At 49.2% G+C, this 23,531-nt stretch overlaps 1 protein-coding gene across 1 annotated transcript in view; it reads right to left on the bottom strand.

The window, feature by feature from the left end:
* hcn2b (hyperpolarization activated cyclic nucleotide-gated potassium channel 2b) overlaps positions 1-23,531 on the bottom strand; it is a 52,677-nt gene that overhangs the window by 11,106 nt on the left and 18,040 nt on the right. Inside the window, exons 4-5 of the mRNA XM_035414515.1 lie at positions 18,366-18,527; positions 10,069-10,287 (exon numbers count right to left, since the gene is read on the bottom strand). Coding sequence (XP_035270406.1) covers positions 10,069-10,287; positions 18,366-18,527 — 381 coding nt within the window. The remainder of the gene's footprint in view (positions 1-10,068; positions 10,288-18,365; positions 18,528-23,531) is intronic.

Genomic DNA, 23,531 nt, shown 5'->3' with positions numbered 1-23,531 from the left:
ATCAGTCAAGTTTTTCATAAATTTGAAAAATAAATTAAGGTTAAATATTTTTATAGAAAGAAAATAGACACCCCTGCCCACATGCAGCATTGCACTGACAAAAAAAAAGTAAATCACATGACTTGCCTCCTACTGATGCAGTTCACTGGGTGACAACTGCTATTTAACCTTGAGCTCAGAATCTTGTCTGACAAAAATAGCAAAAAAAAAAGCATGAGGACCCAATGAATTCTGGGGGAAAAAAACAAGTGCACTGACAGGGACACTGAAGGCTCCCTTGCTGGGTCTGAGCCTCCGCTTAACCTTCACGAGCGTTTTTTTCTTTTCGTTTCTTTTCTTTTTTTTGTGACATTGTGCAGGAGGAGCAGGGAAGAAGAGGACAAGGCGAGTGCATAAATATGTAAACAAAATGGCGAGAAGCGGTTATGAAGGAAACAGCCGGGCTGAATAATGCAGAGGCCACACAGAGGCCGATAATGGCCCTCTCGTGAACTCCCCACGGAGGGAGGCCGAATCAGGCAGGCTCTCACACAAACAGACCTTCTCTGAGGCCCGGAGGACCTGGAGCCGCTTATTAATGGACCCGGCGCACCGGCGCGGTGAGTCATCACCGGTGCAGGAGCGCCGCAAACCTCCACGGGAGGTCAGGAACGTATCCCACAATCCACCACAGCACCTGAGCCAGGGCCGGGTGGGTAAGCCGAGGATGAGCCGAAACTTTTTCCTCTCAGACACAGTCGCTGCTGTCTTCCGGTCGTCATGACTCCCTTTGGACCTTTCCCAATTTTTTCATGGCCTGTATCTCCAGGTAAATGGTAAATGGACTGCATTTATATAGCGCTTTTATCCAAAGCGCTTTACAATTGATGCCTCTCATTTGCCAGACCAATTAGGGGTTAGGTGTCTTGCTCAAGGACACTTCGACACGCCCAGGGCGGGGTTTGAACTGGCAACCCTCCGACTCACCAGACAATCGCTCTTACCTCCTGAGCTATGTCGCCCCATCTCCTGCCTATTGATCGCTTTAAACAAGACCTGGTCAAAACCTAGTATATGGCTGGACCGGCCTATCAATGGTGTGACGTCATAACTCGGTCGACCAATGGTGTAACTTCATCACTCACTCATTTACGCAGCGGTCTAGCCAAACGCTGTTTTAAATGCATCGGACCGGATTAGATTTCCGGTAAACGAAGGGAGAAACGTTCCCCTTGGCACGTGTAAGCGCTTCTGTTCTTTTAAATTTCCAGTTTAAAATGATGAGAGAAACGTGTCAGTTTGTGGCGTTTTGCATTAGTGTACATAGTAGGTAAGGTTTATATATTATATAGTAGATTAAAAAAAAATTTCACAGCGAGATTGTTTGTTTCTGCGATCACATTCGACATGTCCTAAAAGCAGAGGCAGCGTCAATTCGAGGTTCATTTTGAGATAAATCCGATTTGATTTTACCTCACGCGTGCCTGCGGCTGTAGAATTGACACTTTGTTCCGTCCTCTTAAACCGCTTCTTAAAACACTGTGGGGGGGGGGGGGGGGGCATTTCTCCGTTGCCCTTCGGTTCTCACGGCAACAGCGGGGCGAAGTTTCCCGCCGTTCCGCGTTCACATGCCAACGTCACATGACTCGGACACCTTCACACACGGCAGCCCTTGCCCTTTTAAATCTCGGGGGGAAAAAATACACGATCAAATATTAATGACCGTTAAACTCCGAGGTCCAATACATCCGGCTCTCTCCCTTCTGCTGGCGATAATTATCATCGCTCCGCGGTGCCACATAGCACTTTGCATTTAGATTTAATGTGACCGTCATTCAATTTATCCCGAAAATTTTGAGCTTGTCGCCATTTGTACAGCGAACGCGTCCGACGTTACTTTCTCTCAAAAACCTGTCCTTTTTATCCAGAGTCGAGATTACGAGGATTATCTTTTCTCACCGAAACTTCACTATAATTAAAGCTTCAACTTAACCCACATTAGATGTCAGACAGGGCTTTTCAATATTTACCGAGCAAAAAAAACATAATACAGTTCATCCATCTTCAAAGGCAATTTTTTTTTTAAAAACGCAGCAAGGAGTCAAACTCATCTCTGAGAACATGGACACAACTAATCCTGAAAGGTTAAATGCTGCTCTACAGCAAAAAAAAAAAAAAAAGAAACGAAAGAAAAAAAGAAAATGGAATATTTCCCTGACCTTCAGTTCTCAGAGTTCAGAACTGCAGTGACGTTTGAAACGGTTTCCTGCTGCTGATCTTTTCCGGCTGACCTCTCATGTGAAGCCACCCATTAAAAAAAAGGTCAGGTGCGGTGAAATGTATAGCGCACTTAATGTACAGTGCATAAAAACGGCCGCAGTGTATGTATGGATGAGTAGAAAGGCCTTTCACTTAAAACAACACGGTGAAATGTAATCGGTGGCCTAAAATAAAGCCGCACACGTAAGTAATGCAGTGCAGTACTCACATGTGATGACAAGGGGGCGCTGTGACATACCACACAGACACAGATATGCAAATTAATTTTTTGTAAAATACAGAAACACCTGGGAAAATAAGGCACAACAAGCACAGTGTATGTAAAGCAGAGGGTTCCATACAGGTGTCCACACAGGTGCATTTTCTTTCACGGTAATGTATAAAACTGCTGGACAGGCATGGTTGTCTATTAATACAGCAAGGGCAGCTGAAAGTGAAGACCTCAATGACTTTAACCCTTTAAGGGGTAAGATCGCAAAATTTATGACTAGAACGCACTTAACCGAACATTCCTAATGCTGATGTAACAATCGCTACCGGTAACTGAAAGCAGTGGAGTTCTAGAACACCGACTTAGAATTTTGACAAAAACATTACAAAAAACCTACTGTTCAAAAGGGTTGAAAAGCTGTGATGGATGAGGCATGTTTGGCTTCAGGGGCAAAGAAATCTCAGCTCACTAACGTGAATCAATGGTGAGGTGAGCATTGATTTTTGACGGAGGCTCGATCAGCGAAGGGCAGCAGTGGGTGGAAAAGTGTACTCGAGGATTAGGACGTGATTGCGACGCGTAAGTTCGAAGAGCGAGTCAAAACACCCATTAAAATCTGCAGACCAGCTGACTGCAAATTTCATCCTGGGGTTGAAAGAGGAAGCAAATCTCCCCTAAAAAAAAGTGTCTTCCTGACACCCTCTTAAGTGACTTTGTTTTGGTGTTTCCATTTGTTCAACTTCTGCAGGCTAAACTGTATAGGAAGGGGTGCAGTAAACACAAACTCAATCTACCTCAAGAGCCTACGTCAGAGTCTGTCAGCACAAGGCGGTGATGAGTGAATCCATTGACTGTAATTACTGATGTATGAGAAGCCACTTTTTTTATTTAAATAATCCCATTTAAATTAAAAAATTTTCTGCGAACAGACCTTCCCCTCCCAGTGCCGCGGCACTTTTTTTTTACACAATGCACTTGCACGCTCTACTTTTATTCCAACCCATTCAAAACAGGCAAAAAATATAGCTGTGACTTGCATTATTAAGTTCTGCAGAAGTGCCTAATAATTCAGCAGGGCCTTCACATAGAGGCAAACTATGCAGAAAACAACAGAAACTACAGCTAGGTGCCAGAACTTTTTTTTTTTTTTTTTTGCACAGCACATTTTATGCTTACACTGTCATAGAAAAATTACCTCAGAAAATAGGAAAATTAGGCGAGATCGAGCCTCACCCCCCCCCCCCCCCCAACCACCCCTTAAAAAACCCAGCAAAAAATCTCCTCAAACACACTCAAACAGTAGCGAGAAAAAGACTCCCCAGTGGGATTAATAGGGGAAGAGCCCATCCTCTGCTGACCACCCCGCTGTCCAAAAATTAAAGTTAGGCTTTAAACCCGGAGCTATCTGAGGGACTGCGAGCCATCAACATCCCTGCTTCCAACTGCCCATCTTATTCTAATAATGGTAGCCTTATTCAGACGGATGCAATGAATGGGATCCAATGAAGTATATGACAAGTAAACTCACTGCGTCGCTCATACCTAGCTGTATTTACCCGGGGGGCGGGGGGGGGGGCCGGGGGGGGGGGGTGTAGTGTACCTGAAATTTTGTCTGCATTGGAATTCCCTAACTAGCGTCCCAGTTGGATTGAAGCCTTCCTCTCCAGCTGGGCATTTTACAGCTTTTTTTTTTCCACATCATATTCACGAATAAGTATTGTCATTTCGTAGTCATTGATGTCTGCTGTATTCACAGATACGTTTGACCAAAAGAGGCTATTCTAATCTGCACAGCATTTCTTGAAAGAAAAAAACCAAAAAAAAAAAACCAGCGTGACACATTAAATGAGCTGCTGCAATCCTGGACCAAATAAAATGGAGCAAAGGAGCGTTTGAAAAGGAGGAGAGAGGGAAAAAAAGCATGGCTCACCATTCCGTGGCTCGCAGCAGGTAAGAAGATAAATGAGGCATCGTTTGAAATTCCTTTAACTGAAGCACCCCCCCCCCCCACCCCCCACCCCCCACCCCCACCCCCGCCAACGCCACACTTTTTTTTCCACAGCAGCTATCAGACACACAGAGAGACCCCGAAAGTTCAGCGCGTAGAAGTCAGTTAGGGACCTGCTCTTAGCAGCTGATTAATAGATGGGCCTGTTGTTTGCTCTGGCTGATTAATGAAGGCTTGCCTGTCTGTCTGTCTGCCTGCCTGCCTGCCTGTCTGCCTGCCTGCCTGTCTGTCTGCCTGTCTGTCTGTCTGTCTGTCTGTCTATCTGCCTGTCTGTCTGTCTGTCTGTCTATCTGCCTGCCTGTCTGTCTGTCTGTCTGCCTGCCTGTCTGTCTGCCTGTCTGCCTGTCTGTCTGCCTGTCTGCCTGCCTGCCTGTCTGTCTGCCTGCCTGTCTGTCTGTCTGTCTGTCTGCCTGCTCAGAGTTGTGTGGCTCTGATTCACAGGCTCTGAGTCACTGTGTATCCGCAGGCCAGTGCTGTGGACACATCCGCTGCTTCTGCAAACAGCGCCGATGGTAAGGTCTGTACAATAGGCTCCCTGGTGTACACACGCACACACACACACACACACACGCACGTACAGACACACGCACAGGCACACACACACACATGCACATACAGACACACGCACAGGCACACACACACACACGCACATACAGACACACGCACAGGCACACACACACACACCCACACACACGCACGTACAGACACAATCACAGGCACAAACACACACACACCCACACACACGCACGTACAGACGCGCACGCGTACAGATACACACCCAGAAACACACACACAGGCGCACACACGTTCACGCGCACGTACAGACACGCACACACAAACGCACATTTATTCATTCCAAACAATACACGCATTCCAGACAGAATTTTCCCAGCTCTACAGAAGACAAACACACATCCACGTAAAAAGTGACTTGCAATAAAAAGTTAAATTCAGTGGTAGGGACGCTCGCCACCTCCACACACTTCAAATCCAATCTGATCTCTGAGCCCTATGGATTTAGCACGATGTTCACTGGGTTTTTTAATAGGCCATAAAGTCACCCGCTCGACAGCATATATATGTAGAGCGCGTATCTGGCGCTGCCATCTGTCATGTGCCAAGGCAAGGAAATTAAACTGCCATCCTCGCACTGCGTTACCCGGCCACAGTTGCCTTCTGGGTAATGCGAGGCATATGTGCTGACATTAAAGAGGCCCCTCATCTGATCTGCGCTGTTCCTGTTCCTAAGGAGTACATCAGACGCATTTGTCATCATCAAGGTGAAAGGGTGAAAAACTAAGGGCTGTCACATTTGATACAGCTTAAGCACGCGGTGCACCTCGCCCGTTAATGTGTGCAAGGCTCCCGGGTTGCCAGGTGAAATTCCAGGGCTCGGGTCAAAGTTATATTATTATATTATTCCCCGGGGGGCTCGGTCGCTGTAATATTTACCAGACCACTGGGCACCCTCCCTCCTCCAGGGCCTGGGACAACGTACCCAGTTGGCCACCCCTCCAACCCCCCCAATCCGCCCGCCCCCCTCAACGGTGGCCTGGTTGCAATAGTGATTACGCTGAGAGGGATGTTTCTATACGGTGCACAACAAACATTAAAATGTGTCAACCAGGGGGTCAGGCCGCCATTCACATTAGGACAAGAAGCCATTGCAATCCTCCATTTTTGCTGAGTCTCATTAATCTCCTATCTGCCTACAAATATGGCAGAAATATCCTTTTTTTTTGGCCCTCCTTGAGAATGTTTCCTAATATGAAGTGTGCTTCTGAAACACACTTCAAAGAATTAATTCAGAGTGAAATATTTGGTTCTATTTATTTTCTTAATTAGTTTAATTAATACATCATCTCATTGTCTTATTGTCACATTCAGTGCTAATGGCTCATCACTGGTGCAGTTTAATTGCTAAATAAAGCTTCATATTTATACAATAGCATGCTCAAAAATAGTTTATAATATAAAATTATATAACAGTAGCACATATAATAAAATCGCATCCAACAAAGATACACAACCAGTGGAACCCCAAATTTGACAATGGACAGCATAACCTGGAAGCATCCTTAGAAAAGAGCCATCGTTTGACATTGTACCAAGGGTCTAAAAGTTAGCCACAGTGCACCCGTGCCAAAGCACATCAAAATTCTCTGAAGACAGACACGCTTCAATCTCGGGGCAAAACCAATCTGACAGCGATGCAGCCAAGCAGCCCTCTGGGGGGGGGCAGGGTATTACATAATGGCCAATGCCCTCCGCCACTGTTACCAGATGGTCCGTCAGGCAGCACTCAAGGGCATAGAAATGTGAGCGGGGTGGGGGTGGGGGTGGGGGGGTGATGGAGAACAGGATGACTCTGGTCGGCTGCCTGATGAAGACCCCCCCCCCCCCCCCCCCCCCCCGCTCTGGGAGAGACAGTCCACTACATCAAAGAGCCCAAAAGCCCTGGCATCGCTCCCCTGCCACCCTCAGCAACCCACCCCCCCGCCTCCTCCGGAATTCGCCAGCCGCTGCCAGGAGGCCACGCCCCCCTGCAGAACGTCGGCCCAAAAAAGGCCCTGCCAAGACCCGAACGTCTCCGTGCGCGAGGGAGGGAGGGGGGGAACGCCACATACCGCCAGGGGGGTTGAGAGGTAATCGTTTCCTCGAAACACAAGCAGCGCTCGAAAAAGAGCGCACGGAAAAGAGCGCACAGAAAACAGCGCACGAGAAAGAGCGCATGAGAAAGAGCGCATGTCGACCATTCAAACCCACTGCGCTCAGCTACCATACTGACAACAATTTCATGAGCGACATGGGAAGCCACGCCGTCGAACGCACGCGCAATGTGACGAGAACAAGTCGTTTTTGCAAGTGAGCGCTACGAACCCAACAGCCGGTTCCTTTTTATGACGGACATTTTGTTTCTCCATTTTGTTTCCAACAGCGCATTAAAAACAAGAGCAACCTACTAGCAATGAACTACTAATAAAGGAGTGTCGGGTAAACTACTCGTCTGTTCCTTCTGCGCGATGTGCATGACCGCGCCTTTTTAACCAAGATTGGCGCTGCTGCTGTCAAAATATTTGGTGTGTTCAAGACAAATTCTTACAGGGCCTTTCTCTGTGGGTTATCTGACCTATTGTGCACGACGGCACAACATAACATCGTTAATAAATAACTGAAGCCTGGAGGGGCGGGGGCGGGGGGGGCGGGCGAGCCGTGACTGTACATGTGACTGTGCCGTTTTATTATTTCGAGCTTTATCTAGGAAGTAGAGCAGAAGAGACTTGCATGTTGGGCAGGAGAAAAACAAGGCTTTTCTTTTTCCGGACCGAAGAGACATCGGCCTTTACAGCACAGACGCCGCGTGCTTTACAAGCGCTGTCTCGCTAAATAATTTCCCCTCGTTCATTTTTTATGTTTGCGTATGTAGCATATACAGTATGTATTGTTTAAATATATGTACTGTACACATATGTGTGTGCGTGTATGTCTATATGGGTGTGTGTGTGTGTGTGTGTGTATGTATGTCTATATGTGTGTGTATGTATGTCTATATGAGCGTGTGTGTATGTCTATATGTGTATGTGCGTGTGTGTGTGAATATATATACACACACAGGACAGAAAGACACACACACACACACACAGAGTTCAAATGCTGGCCAAATTTTTCTTTGCAGCCACTAATCTCTGCAGATACTCCTCCATCTCCCAGTGACAGGTCCTCCATCTCCCAGTGACACCCTTTCTCTGCCAGTAGGCCCCGCAGCAGCACGCTGACTGTGGCAGTAGGCCCCACAACAGCAGACTGACTGTGGCAGTAGGCCCAGCAGTGGCAGCCTGACTGTGGCAGTAGTCCCCGCAGCCGTAGACTGACTGTGGCAGTAGTCCCCGAAGCAGCAGCCTGACTGGCAGTAGGCCCCACAGCAGCAGACTGACTGTGGCAGTAAGCCCCACAACAGCAGAACACTGACTGTGGCAGTAGGCCCCGCAGCAGCAGAACACTGACTGTGGCAGTAGGCCCAGCAGTGGCAGAACACTGACTGTGGCAGTAGGCCCCGCAGCAGCAGAACACTGACTGTGGCAGTAGGCCCCGCAGCCGTAGACTGACTGTGGCAGTAGGCCCCGTAGCAGCAGAACACTGACTGTGGCAGTAGGCCCCGCAGCAGCAGAACACTGACTGTGGCAGTAGGCCCCGCAGCAGAACACTGACTGTGGCAGTAGGCCCAGCAGTGGCAGAACACTGACTGTGGCAGTAGGCCCCGCAGCAGCAGAACACTGACTGTGGCAGTAGTCCCTGCAGCCGTAGACTGACTGTGGCAGTAGGCCCCGTAGCAGCAGAACACTGATTGTGGCAATAGGCCCAGCAGTGGCAGCCTGACTGTGGCAGTAGTCCCCGCAGCCGTAGACTGACTGTGGCAGTAGTCCCCGAAGCAGCAGCCTGACTGGCAGTAGGCCCTGCAGCAGAACGTTGACTGGCAGTAGGCCCTGCAGCCGCAGCCTGACTCTGGCAGTAGGCCCTGCAGCAGCAGCCTGACTGTGGCAGTAGGCCCCACAGCAGAACGCTGACTGTGGCAGTAGGCCCTGCAGCAGCAGACTCTTAAACACCCAGGATCACAGACTGCACAGTCTGCTCCTCCTTCACCGTGACCTAGAAAAATGTGACAAGCTCCCTCTCAGAAAACAAAACACACAAAAAAAGCACACACACACACACACACACACACACACACAGACCAAGCTGTCTGCAGACCTAGATAGGAAAAAAGCAATGCAGGGAAAAGGGCAGAGAGAGAGAGAGGGGGGGTGGAGACAGAGAGACAGGGAGACAGAGAGAGAGAGAGAGAGACAGAGAGAGACAGGGGTACAGAGAGAGATAGAAAGACAGGGAGAGAGAGACAGACAGAAAGACAGGAAGAGAGAGAGACAGGGAGACAGAGAGAGAGAGAGAGAGACAGGGAGACAGAAAGAGAGAGAGAGAGAGAGAAAGAGAGAGACAGGGAGATAGAGAGAGAGAGAGAGAGAGAGAGACCTGAGAAGATTTCCGACCTTGCCTGTTCTCTGCTTATAAAATGTCCCGTGGTGTAATGAATACTGAGCAGATTCTGAGCAAATTACGGGAACAGGACAGGGGTTGGAAATGAGAGCGTAATACATAAAGAGGATCCAACAGAACTAAGACATCCAGACTCCTCCTAGACTCCGTACACAATGCACCGCAGTGCCACCCTGGGCGTGAGCAGCAGTGCCACCCTGGGCGTGAGCAGCGGCACGTCCCTGTTTGAAAGCCGCGCCCGCCCCCCGGGGAGCGCGGCCCAGTGGCCAAAACACCGGATCGGATCGCCGGACCGACGGCGGCACACGCCGGCGCCACGGCAGGACCGACCGGCGGCCATTTTGCCTTCCTCTTAAAACAGCCGATCCTCGTCTCGACCGCTTCGCAGCCGCCGCCGCCGCTGCTAGCTCGCTAGCTGGGCCGCTAACGAGCCGGCGAAGAGGCCGTCGCGCGCTCATCGGCCCGCTAGCCGCTAGCCGCAGGGGGACTGCGCCGAGACGGACGGGCCCCTTTTTGTCCCGGACGCGAGCCTCCCTACCTTCTCCTGGTACTGCCGGCGGGACGAGTCCAGCGACTGGATGAGGGCGGTGGCGTGGCCGATGAACATGGCGTAGCAGGTGGCGCCCACGATCATGCTCAGCATGGTCAGCCAGATGTCCGACAGGCTCTCCGGGGCCTGCCGCCCGTAGCCGATGCACAGCATGTGGCTCATGGCCTTGAAGAGGGCGAAGGAGTAGAGCTCGCTCCAGGAGTCGTTCTGCAGGGGGAAAAGAGAGCGGGGGGGGGGGGGGGGGGGGGGGGGGGGGTCTGAGTAACTGTGTTTTAGGCATTTATCAGACACTAAATTAGACACTTATCTAGATCAGCTTAAGACAGCTCATATTTATTTTCATATACAATTAATTTATACAGCTGGATATTTACTGTGCAGTTTTTTATGTACAATTCATTTATACAGCCGGATATTTACTGAAGCAGTACAGGTTAAGTACCTTTGCTCAAGGGTAGTGGCAGTGCCTCACCTGGGAATCAAACCCGCAGCCGTGGAGTTGCAAGCCCTGTTTCCTTAACACACAGTGCTATTGTACACTGCCTACCGCTGTAGGTGTGTTTTTTTTGTACTACAGACGACCCAGAGGCATGATCATCTCGAGCTTTTGGCAAAGCGAGCCGCTTCTTCAGACAAGCCTCTAACGAGGAGCCATTAAGTCTGTCTTCTTTTTTTTTGTTTTGTTCCAGAGCGCGTCTGAGAAGCTGTGTACAGTAACAGTCAAGCGTAACGATAATTCCTGGCGCAGGAGTCAGTGTAAACGCTCCCTTTCTCTTGGCCTGGAAGAGGAGGCCGAGGAACGCGGCCTGTTTAAACTGGAGGAGTGATGTCATCGCTCACGCCACCCTCGCCGGCCCCGCTCGGCGAACCGCGCGCCGGTGTCTCCGACTTCGTTTTCTTTTTCCGCCCCGATCGGTCGGGCCTCAGCGCGGATTTCGCTGCCGTTTGTGTTTTGTTTCTAGCGTTCAATTTCAAATGGGGTTTGGGGGCTGGATTTGCATAAGAGGAAGGCAAAACAAATTAACGGTAAAAAAAATGTTTTTTGAATAATAATAATGATTTGAACTCGGTATATAAAAACATGGGAAGAAGCTGAAAAGGGGGGGGGGGGGGGCGAGAGTAGACCGTGGAAAGGAGATGACGAGGAAAAGCTAAAATTGGCCCAGAGACCAGGCGAAGCTCTGAGCACCTGAGGTCTGAGCTGCTCGGTGGCGGCTGGGGACCTGCATAACCCCACGCCACCGACCTCCTCCTCCTCCTCCTCCTCCTCCTCCGGGCGGGTCCGGGGAGCACCTGGGGGGGAAGGGGGGGGGGCAAATCCCTGGCTCTCCGTCGCCGGGACGACGGCCTACGAGGCCCCCCCTAGCCGGGGGCCCACCGGCCCAGCGGCACACATCCGCCGCCCGTTTGAGACAACACCGTGACATAAATAAACCCCCCCACCCCCCCCACGTCACCCCCCCCACGTCCGCTGTCTCCGGCGACGACGCCGCTGCGCAGGATTAGCACATCCGTCGCGCGGCACCAGGGGAGCGGCCCGGCGGGCGGGGCTGCAAAGCGGCTTTTTTTTTTTTTTTTTTTTAAGCGCTGTGCTGTCTCACTTAGCGGATGGACGCAGAAACTCGGCGAGAGCAGCCATACGTGTTGGCTTTTTAAAAAAATTTTAAAAGATAAAATAATAATAATAATAATAATAATAATAATAATAATAAAAATCATTCTAATGTTTACCGTTTACCAAGGCCGCCCTCGTTTCAATTTCGGGCGCCGAGCACGTTAGCCAAAAGTGAGTAGCGAGTGGGGCGGTAGCGTAGCGTAGTAGGTAAGGAACTGGACTTGTAACCAAAAGGTCGCGGGTTTGACTCCCGAGTAGGACACTGCCGTTGTATCCTCAAGCAAGATGGTTAACCTGCATTGCTTCAGTAATATATCCAGCTGTATTAAAATGGACTGTAAACGTAAAAAAAGTTGTGTAAGTCGCTCTGGATAAGAGCGTCTGCTAAATGCCTGTAATGTGAGCAAACCGGTCAAACTGTGGCGAAAGAACGACAAGACGGACAAACGTTACTAGATTGGGGGGGGCCATAAATAAACGTGACAGGTGCTTGTTTTTCGTTCTCAATCCCGGTGGCCCGGTGCCACGGATCGTCGCCAGGGCGTCGCGACGCTCGTCCGAGCTTTAACGCCCTCGCGCAGCCTGACAGCGCTGCCGGGTCGCGAGCAGGGAGAGGGGGGGCGGCTGTGATGTATGCGTTTAATCTCGGTCTAAAATGACCGAACGTCCTCCCCCGACCCGTCCAGTACATTACATAACATTTTTAGCCAAAGCGACGTACAAAAGTGCATATCATGGTCATGGACACCCAGGTTCAATAAGATATGATACTTACAATATTAGGACAAATGCAAATTACCGAAAAGTGCTGGAATGGGGGTACATGTAACGAGTGTCATGAAAGGGGGGGGATTTAAAGTGGCGACATGGCTCAGGAGGTAAGAGCGACTGTCTGGCAGTCGGAAGGTTGCCGGTTCAAACCCCGGCCTGGGCGTGTCGAAGTGTCCCTTGAGCAAGACGCCTAATCCCTAACTGCTCTGGCGAATGAGAGGCATCAATTGTAAAGCGCTTTGGATAAAAGCGCTATATAAATGCAGTCCGTTTACTTAAAGTGAAATATACAGAGCGGGGGTAGTTAGTCCATCCGTCTCCAGCCCCTGTGCAACAGCAGCTTCATCTCACCCCCACTCCCTTGCCCCCCCCACCCCCACCCCACCCCCCCGCAGAGAACACCGGCTTGGCGGTGACTTTTTTTTTTGCCATACGCTGGCAGGATCCGTCGTTTCAGCATCCGGGGCGACGGTCTTAAAGTTTACCGGCGACGCTGGCTAATTTGGTCCCCCGAGGCTTCCGTCCAGGTCCAAGGTTCTGCCGCGATCAAATAAAAAAATAAAAAAACGAACAGCCGCCAGGCTGCCGTGACAACGGACCCCGGCGTCATTAAAGTTTTACGCTCGGCTCCTCGACACCACAAGGGCGGCGATGTAACATTCTGTCTTTGTGTGTTTTAGTGAGGTTTTTAGTACACTCAGTTCAGCATTAGATGTCACGTTGCTGATGCACCAGATAGATTATTACAGTACGACACACAGAGGCACTGACCGTGTTAATAAGCCACGGTAAGTCCAGTGGACTTCCATTTCTCTAAAACCGATTGATGCGGTCGATCCAATTCGCGTTCAACGACTTCTACTGTAAACACAATAAATGAATTTCGATGGCCTCTCACACGCTTGAGAAGGTGAAAATGTAAAGAGAACGAATTGCTTGACGTCGGGAATCAGTAGACCATAAATCAGAAGCGTATAAAAACACCTGCCACCCAACCTTTGCAGCTTTGACACAGAATTCAGTCCAAACTTTAAACCGAAAAGCAGGGAACTCTTCAGCAGTAAGCTGTGGAACACGGTGGGATGCTTTAACGTACGCTCCCTGCACGTTACACTGAACAGACGTTCACGCGACGCTGAACAGACGCCCCAGGGCCGAGTACAGTAAGAGGTTTATACTGTAGCGGTCTACGGACCGGAGGTTGTTCGTAGTGAAAACGGCCATCCATCCATCAGGCAGGAAGGCGTACGACGGCGATAATGAAAAGGACGCAATTCACATTCACGTAATTTCAGTGGCACAGAAACGTCCAGAGGGAGGCATAACGAGTGGATCTGACAGAGCCGATGAGAAAACCGATAAATACAGACCATGCCTCAGCATACAGTTTTTTTTCACGTATTGCAAGACGTAGAGCGACACCAAAAAAAAAAAAAAAAAAAAAACAATTTCCATTCAAATGTTTTCTAAGCTTGAAGGATATTTTTTTTCCTCATCTGTGAAACTGGAAAGAAAGTGCCAACGCACAGCTGTCACGCATCGCGCCGACTAAATTCACACTTTCGACCACCGCCAATAAATCTCTCCCGTTGGACTGACCTATGGGGGGGGGGGGCGGCCATGTTGGTCATGTTGGGACCTCAAGCAATTAGTCCTCAAAGCCCAGAGGAAATGGATAATCAACCTCCCTCCATTCTTTTAGCTCTCATCAAAATAAATAAATAAATAAGAATTGCACTTAGGCTGGCTGGTTGTACACAGCCCATTAGCGGAGCGCTAACAGCAGCCCTTGTTCAGCGCCTGCATTATGGACGATAATGCAGGCCTCGGTTAATCAAAGATTAACGTGTACTTCCTCTCGGATCCTGGATGAGCGTGTTAAGCGGGATAAAGAAGAGGGAAGGCAAGGGGATGGGGGGGGGGGGGGGGGGGAGGCAGATGTGGGATGTTCGCGACGCTCCCCCCCCCCCTCCCCCCCAGCACAGGCTTTAGAAGTCCTGTAAGGCCGGCAACCGCCATGTCTGTCCCCCCCCCACCCCCACCCCCCCGGAATGGCTGGAGGAGCGGAGATGTAGTGGTATGGCGGAAATGCCCAGCTTCCGGGCAACGGCGGAGCTGGGGGGGCGGGGTGGTCGGGGAGGGGCGGGGACGCCTCCCGTGGAAACCTCCAGTGTGGTAGCCGCGAGGGAGCTGGCCGGCGTGAGCACCCCCCCAAATACCCCCCCCCCCACGCCCCCCCCGGGCCGTCGCGCGCCACGCCCCGTTTCCACCGAGCCGGTCGTCACCGCGATGCTTCCTGACAGCGCCGCGAGCGCCTGGGAGGAACTGTGTAATTTAATAAATAGACGGATGTCCCAATTAGCCTTAAAAACAGAGGGATTCCTGTGGAGCTGCTCGTGTGTTCTTCTGTGTGTGTGTGTGTGTGCGTGCGTGTTCCTGTGTGTGTGTGTGTGTTCCTCTGTGTGTGTGTGTGTGTGTGTGTGCGTGCGTGTGTGTTCCTGTGTGTGTGTGTGTGTGTGTGTGTTCCTCTGTGTGTGTGTATGTGTGTGTGCATGAGCTGTTTTTATTTTTTCATCATTTGTGTATAACCTGGTGAGTATTCTATGAAAGTGTGCATGAGTGTGTGTGTGTGTGTGTGTGTGTGTGTGTGTGTGCGTGCATGAGCCATTTGTATTTTTTCATCATGTCTGTAAAACCTGGTGAGTATTCTATGAAAGTGTGTGTGTGTGTGTGTGTGTGTGTGTGTATGCATAAGCAAAGAAGCGAAGCATCTCGCAATACATTTCTGTTTGTTATTACCGGAGGTCTGTCCATATGGGGGAGGCGATGCGATACGCACCCCTCCACTGGCCTCGATAGATCCTCAATATTTACACACACGTGATGAGAAACAAAATGGGACCCAATGCCAAAGAATCCACACACTGTATCTACACTGGAATCCTTCTGGGTGATTACATGTTTCACTGTGAATTCACATAAATTATTCAAGTGTGTGTGTGTGTGTGTGTGTGTGTGTGCTGTGCGCATGCATAAGTGTGTGATTATGTGTTTTCTATTCAGTAATCTGGTTTCAGTGTGGGTACATAAATGAAATCCCACTACGGCATACAGATTAATCTATTCCAGGTTTTCCAGGCAGAAAGCTCAATAGGATACAGATGGATAACGGAGGATGTCAGGTATTACTCTGACCCGGTGACGCGTGTGTGTGCGTATTTACGGAAAACAAGACCGATCCCAGAGCACCTTCCTTTGACTTACGTAAGGGGGGGGCGCAAACATAGGTCACGCCGTTACGAGAAAGCAGCGATATCCGAACAATTCAACAACGACCGGGATTTAATCCCCGGACAACACGTGGGTCTGGGATATCCAAGAACGGACGCGGTCGACATGAGTAGTTTTTCGTATTTAACAAACATTCCAGGACACCGTTTTAATCCTTTGAGGTGGGAGATCAACAAACGCGTGAGTAGAATGTTCTTGACTGAACATTCTAATGCTGATGTCTCAATCGCTACTGGGGAGGTTCTAGAACACTGACTCAGAATTTTGAAAAAAAACATTCCAAAAAAAGATACTCGTTAAAGGGTGAGTACCTTTGGGAGGGGCGGGTGTAGACCAGTCGAAGGACTTTCGCACAGTAAAATCTCTCTCTCGGTGAAACAGCGGCGCTCGCCCCTGAAGGTAGCTCGCTAGCGCTGTGGCTAAGTGGCTTGAAGACGGACAAACAGCTGCGCAGCGGCGACTGCGAGCTGGTCCGCAGCTCAAATAGGAGAGGTCTTGAGTGGCGTGGGGAGACGAATCGCTTCACGCTGCGCCCTTTCGCCTGGAAGCGATTATTTTTGAACAGTCACAACTGCGATCGCTGAGGTACGCCAGCGAGCCGGACGGCGGCTAACATAAGCTAGCGTGGGGTCGATGGGATTTTCCAATGCGGGCGCTATCGCGCGCTAGCAAAACACCCATTTGCAGTGCATGAAGGAGAGGAGGGTTAGGTCAGCACCTTTGCAAGACAGCACAACCCCAAAGAAAGCTGTCCTCACCTCAAAGCCACTCAAAACCCAGGAAACCCAAGAGGGACGGAGGCGTTGGGAGAGAACGGGCCACCACATGGGCCCGTCCGCGAATGTGGGGCACCGACACCTGCCCCCTGCCCCTCTCCGGGGTCCTAAATCCATCTGCCTCTCACGGCCCAGGAGAAGCAGAAGCAGAAGGGCGCTCCCTGCGACTGCTCCTGTCAGCTGGCTGTGTGTCCGTCTGTCTGCTCCCCCCCCCCCCCGCCCCCCGCCCCCCCAGCTCCGCTCCTGCTCCACTTACAGAGCCCATCTCTCTCGGTGAGGCCCCCAAAATCCCAGCCTGCACTCAGGCCCCCATCTGCAAGCATCCTGAGCTGGGAGCTCTGTGTGCTTGTGTGTGTGTGTGTGTGTGTGTGCCCAGCAGGGATGAGATCCCCTGGAGGAGACAGAAGCCCATCAGCCCCGTCTGTCTGTCTGCACTCCAGCGAGCCGCTGGCTGGCAGATTAGGCACCGATAAGCACAGGGCCTTTCTGAAGGACCAGGGCCCAGGCAGGGGACAGAGTCATGTGATCCGTGCTATCGAACGCCAAAAGGTTTCAGTCCAGGTTTAAGCAAACGCAATTTCACAGAATGGACCTCGAACACAAAGCCAGCTCTCGACAGGAACAGACTTTAATCCGTCAGTCAGAACGGATAAACCCACTCGGACGCAAAAGTAGTTTCGACAGTTAAACTGTCATTTTTAAACTATCGACCATCGTTATTCTGTGAGAATAAGACGTTGCTGTTGTCTAAAGCTCGTGTACGACCTGTACGTGAACTCCTGTTTCCTGAAGGGATCGCGTGGGCTTACGATGCGGACTACGAGACGACTCGTGTAGCAGATGAGACCGAAAATGAGATTTGGGAAGTAATGCATGCTGGGAACTGCTATTAATCTCTGTTATTAATCCAACACCCCCTCCATCAACAGCCCACAACAGCTCAGGAGGTAAGACCGATTGCCTGGCAGTCGGAGGGTTGCCGGTTCAAACCCCGCCCTGGGCATGTCGAAGTGTCCTTGAGCAAGACACCTAACCCCTAACCCCTAACTCCTAACTGCTCTGGCAAATGAGAGGCATCAATTGTAAAGCGCTTTGGATAAAAGCGCTATATAAATGCAGTCCATTTACCATTAGAAGCATTCAAAATTCTATTAGTGATTATGGGGGTGTCGCCCATTTTCCCCAGCTTGTAAAATCTGTGGGATTGATGGTGTTATAAACCGCTCCCCTTTATGCGCAGGTAAAGCCAGAAAGAAAGATTGCAGTTGTGGCACCACCCTTTCCACCCCCCACTTTTCTTTCTTCCTTCATCCCGCCATCCCGCTGTCATAAACACATCTGCAGGCGAGCATAACCCCCAGCTTCTCTTTCATCTCTCGGTTCTTCGCACCGTTTTCCGATCGAAGGGATTCGAGCGAGAGGGGGAGTAATTATGAGCGCCGTGTGCACTCAGGAGGGCTTCAGAAAGAAGACGCTGGAATAATAATAATAATAATAATAATAATATCATACTAATTATTCTTCTTAAAATTATTATTATTATTATTATTATTATTATTATTATGAGGCTTTCAGTGTGAAGAAGTACACGGTATAACATTGCAAACCAATGCAACAGGGATCATGCTGCAGTTGTCTGTGGACACGACCCCTCCCCCCAACCATCAGCATCCCCCCCCCAACACCACCACCACCAGCAGCAGCTTATCATTATCATCGGTAGATGGGTTTTGATGGAGCCAGGCGGAGGGGGGGAGGGGTCAGAGACTGACAACAGGAGGGTGGGGGGGGGGAGGATGGGGGGGGGGGGACAGGCGACGGAGGGCACGTACCACCATCTTGTTGAGCGACACCCAGCAGTCATCGGGGAAGTCCTGCAGCATGGGCACCAGGAACTGCAGGCATCCGTCCCAGTGGCACAGCAGCAGCATCATGCCGATCAGGTTAAAGATGCGCATCACGGCGCTGGCCAGGTCGTAGGTCATGTGGAAGATCTGGGGGAACAGAGGAGACAGAGGTGAGGTGAGTGGGAGCGGGGGGGGGCACTGGGTGCAGGGGGGGCTGGGGGGGTTAGGGGATGGGGGTGGGAATGAAGATGTCAGTGAGACCGGGGAGGATTATTGACCTTTCCTGTTCTCCGTCGCACAAAATGTGAAGAGAATGTCATTTCGTGCCCAGAGAGACCCCCAGACATTTTTAGCTTTTACATCCAGACACGGCGGCCATAGCTGCTCGCAGGTGATAAAGAAAGCGCGCTCGGAAATGAATTATTCACCCGCCACACACACACCCATATTTCAGACGGCTAGGGACGTCGTACACAACACCGCCCCTTAAAGCTGAAGCTTTAGGTCAGAATAATGTTCACTGCGTGAACTGAGCTGTGTTCTTGGCTCTGAAAAACTGTACGAAATGAGTATTTTACCTTATCGAACCTTTTTTTTTTGTAGTTGTTCCAATGACCTTGACGTGCACTTTTGTACGTTGCTTTGGATAAAAGCGTCTGCTGAATAAATGTAATGTAATGTAATGAAGCACAGGTTGGGCAAACACAAGTGTGAGACGCAGAAAAGCAGCATCCGATACCTCAGCATCCACACAGCACGCAGTCTTATACCACATCCTCATTAAATTATAACTCTGATAGAATACATGTGCTTCCTATTCAACTCTATTCATCTGCTATAGTTGATTTAACAATTAGAACTTTGCTGTGTACGACCACTTGTTGCTGTTTCGACAAAATTAAGCACTCTTGTTAATCTCTGATTCCCAAAGCAGTATTATATTGGAATTTCATATTCTGGCTATATATATGGTATTCTGCCTATGTTGTACCCAATATTTTGGTATTTGTTCACACACCCGTTCCAGCCCACAACTTCTTTACTCAAACCCAATTACTGTCTGCACACATCAGTCACACTCCACCCAATTTGATCATGCCTGTGATGCAGTTCCTTTTGTCTCTGTTAGGAGTGACATCTTGATGCCAGACAGTTTTGGCATCTTCTTGACAATTAGTGGATTTATGTGAAAAAAGTCTTTTCAGGCAGACAATAAAAATAATTTTAAAAAAGTTTGGGTGAGGAGCGAGACAGCCCGGAATTAATGAGGGGGGTGAAGACGGACTACGCCAGGTAATCAGACGAATTACAGGGGACACATTTTCGACGGAAGCGTCCACTCCGTTAATCCCCGCGCCGCACAGAAACAGACACCGGCCGCGCAAACGGGGGTAATCAATCACCCAACGACCAGATCTGACTACCGTCATTACGCTCCACTCGCACCGAGCTGTCGCAGCCGCTGACACTCCAAATCGTGGTTCGCCCTCGCGCTCCTCTCAAACTTCAAACAAACATTCGCGCTGGAACTTTGAAACTTCTGACGGTTATTTCAGATCTGTTTTTTGAAAAAAAACGATTCGCAGCAGTTGTCATCATCGGCTAACCACTCGAGCTGCGACCAGAAAATGAGAAGTAGGTGGCCACTAGTAGGAGAGGGCGCTTGGCGATTCTGTCAAAACGAAAGTAAGCCCAGCTCCCGTTCTCCTCCAGCTGTTGCGCTCTTTTCAAGGGCTTGAAATAAGGAGACATTCTCTGATCGCTAACTGCCGGCAATATATCATCACGGGGAACATCTGCGCTAGCAGTGCGCTAGCTTGCAGCTGGGTAAACAGCGCTCCCGGCACATCTCCAAGGCTTGGTGCCAGAGCCCGCCCTGTGAGCACGTGCCAGGGGAGGGGAGGGGGGGGGGGTGGTCTGGGGGCGTACAGGGTGCAGGCAGTTCCTCACTGAACTTCCATTCCATGGACACAGAAGAAAACAAAGCAAGCCCTACACCTGAGACAAGCCAACCACTCTGCATAACAGCGGGCCCGGAGATGACAGAGAAAAGATATATATACTTTTAGTGATAATTTAGTGATGAATATCTAGTGATTTTTACCTCCACGTCACCTGTGTCTCCATCTGAAGACACAGGGCTCGATCTGTGCCACACCTTTCTAAGCGCTGGCAAGTGTCCCAGAGAGGCGTCAGGATGTGTTTGCCCTTCAGTTTAAAAAAAAAAAAACTAGAAAATTTGGATACATTTAAATACATTCAAAGTGATTTAAATGTTTTTTTTTTTTTTCTCCAAGCTCAAAACCAAGTAAGATCCGCTAAAGATTCTCCCACACCATCCAGCCCTCAACCTTCGCTTCAGCTGATGACGAGCAAGCGAACGATTCCACTCGGAACAGAGCTAAAAAAAAAAAACTTAATTTTTTCCGATATTCATTCTCTTTTTGTATCCATTTGCCTCGCCTTTTGCGTCTGAAGATGCTGACTCCCGGCTCGCATCTAAAAGCACGGGGGGGGGGCTGTCAGGGGCCATTACGGTCAGTGGGGTAGAGACGGTTTATCGACGCGCCGTCGTCACGCGCGCGGCAGTCTCTTCGCCGCTCCTCTCCGGCTCTCCGTCAGGCTCAGTGGACTCAGAGGAGGGATAAAACCAGCAGGACGCTGGCAGGCCCGTTTCGAGCTCGAGCGGACAAACTTTTTTTTTTCGTGATTAATGACCCCAGAACAAACACGGGCGGTGGTTCAGCCAGTCATCAGACTCCCTCCCAAGACATTAGTTACTGTCGGGAGGACGAGCGGATCAATCACACACACACACACAGTCTCCTGCACAAGTTACTGATGGAACAGCAGTGTGCATTACAAGGGACATTCTCACACCATTTTCCCCCTAAAGCAAACACCACAATGAGAACGATCACTTGGCATACAATTTTTGTTAATATCTGTATTACGATGATGCCAATGATGATGTTACTATTAGTTTTAACTTTAAATATTATTATCTGCATAATGTTTTGCATGCTATCCACTGAAGCAGCTGGGATATTTTCTTATTGTTTTAGTTTAAGTATCTGTGGTATCCAACCCGCAATCTTATGATTACTAGCTGAGGTCATCAGCTCACAAGGCCACAAATTGATTTCAGGTTATTTTCAGCACACTGGTGAGCGCCTTTGCGCTATGATCTAACGCATATCTGTGTGGCTAAAAGCAAAAAGGGTCGGGGAAGAAGCGAACGCATTTCCCACGCTGATCAAATCCCCCCTGTGACCCAACATTGGAGCAACAGGTGCAGTGACAAGGTAGCCTGGGTGCCTAGCAGCACCACGTACAGTACGTCGCCAGGGAAACCAGGCCACTCCCATTCCGACTGCAGAGACCGAAGAGGCCGATTCCCGGGAATTGCTGCTTTCGCCATTCCGGTGAGAATGGGAATCTTCCTGGTGGAACCGGGAAAAAAAACACACCCAGGAACCCAAAGTAAATTTCCGATCTCCGGCACATTCGTTTCTTCCGGGCAGGAGAAGTGAAGAGCCTGGCTGAGTCTCTAGGGCAGAGTTCTAAACAGCTGCCAGCCACACACACACACACACACACACACACACACACACACACTCTCCTTCTCCCTAATTCAGCTTGATAAGGGCACACACGTTATCACGCCACCAAAGTGACAGTAGTAAAATGTTTGAGACGACAACAACGCGGAGAGGGCAGTGTATTTTCAAACTAATAAACTCCACCCTGGAAATGTGAGCAAAATGCCAAATGACACTTTAAAAAGGCTTTTGTAGGCTTCATAAAACACAAGGAAAAACAACTGAAACTATGAAACCACTGTTACCTAACCTTATTTTTCTTTGTGCAAAATTATGAAATGTCATCTCAGTTTAATGTTTTAGTTGTGAATAAGCAAAGAGAGCACTTGCTTCCATGACTAGGAGTTGCCCTCATGAACTGAAGGTAAATCCTATAAATAAATAAATAAATAAATAAATAAATAAATAAATAAATAAATAAATAAATAAATAAATAAATAAAATGAATCAGAACCATAATTATCCTATGACTGCACCGGGCAAGTTACGAGAATGCAACCTCTTTCATGGAGATGCATTTGCATTTTTCAAATATTTCATTTTCATAGAAAATGTGTTTCCAGATTCTTTTGGGGGGTGTCTCGTGGCGTAGCCTGTAGAGCACTGTCCACATGCTCGTTACAAGCCGCGACGTCGGCGGTTCGAGTCCGACTGCGCGACCTTTGTTGCACGTCTCTCCCTCTCTCCTCCTAGTTCTTCCTGCCTCTCTACACCATCCCGTCCCATAAAGCTGAAAAGCCCATAAAAATAAATGTGTTTGCACTTGACTCCATACTGTGCTGAGCATCCTCGTCATCCAATCCCCTTTGGGCTCTGGGCTATACGTTTTTTGCTTTTTGATTTATTGTAAATTAGAATCCTAAACTGCATGTTTGAATAGTCATTTTTGGTACTGCAGCACATACATGAGAACACCAGCACGCATTCAATATAAGCTCAATGGCCTTACGGTCACACCTATAAATATAACTCTGAACAGCTGGAGTACGTGGGCATACTCATCTGTTCAACCTACAATACTCACGCAGATAACCATTATCTGAGACATTTGTACATGGTCTATGTCCCCCATACTTTACAAGCACTTCAGAAATTTACGTTTTATTTTTTGATAAAAATGGAAACTGTATTTTATTTCCTTTTATGATTGCATTTTTACTCTGGTGGAAGATGCTATACTATGAATGAAAATATTGGCAAGGTTAGAGTGAGTATTGGCGTGAGAACAATGGATTGGGCAACGTGCCATGTTTGTGCATACAACATAAACTCTACTGCTATGAAGACGGAAGACAGGAGAAAAAATAAGTACTAGCGGGTTTTTTTATTTTAGAAAAGTGAAATCAACTGAGGTTCTATCCATTCTCAAAAACATATGTATCACCAAGTACAATGGGGTTTTTACAATTCTGGGTTAGGGAACCAACTGATTAGGCTCAGATACTGCAGTTAACTGTAGCAAGCGATTAACACACTTGATGTATCCAGTAATACATCTGATAATTGAACTACTTAATTTATCATTGCCTTCTGTGCAGAATGATATGAG

This window comes from Anguilla anguilla, chromosome 4 (genome assembly GCF_013347855.1).
Source record: "Anguilla anguilla isolate fAngAng1 chromosome 4, fAngAng1.pri, whole genome shotgun sequence".
Classification (NCBI taxonomy): domain Eukaryota; kingdom Metazoa; phylum Chordata; class Actinopteri; order Anguilliformes; family Anguillidae; genus Anguilla; species Anguilla anguilla.
Note: the sequence above shows the minus strand (reverse complement) of the source record. Positions and strands in the feature narration are given on the sequence as shown.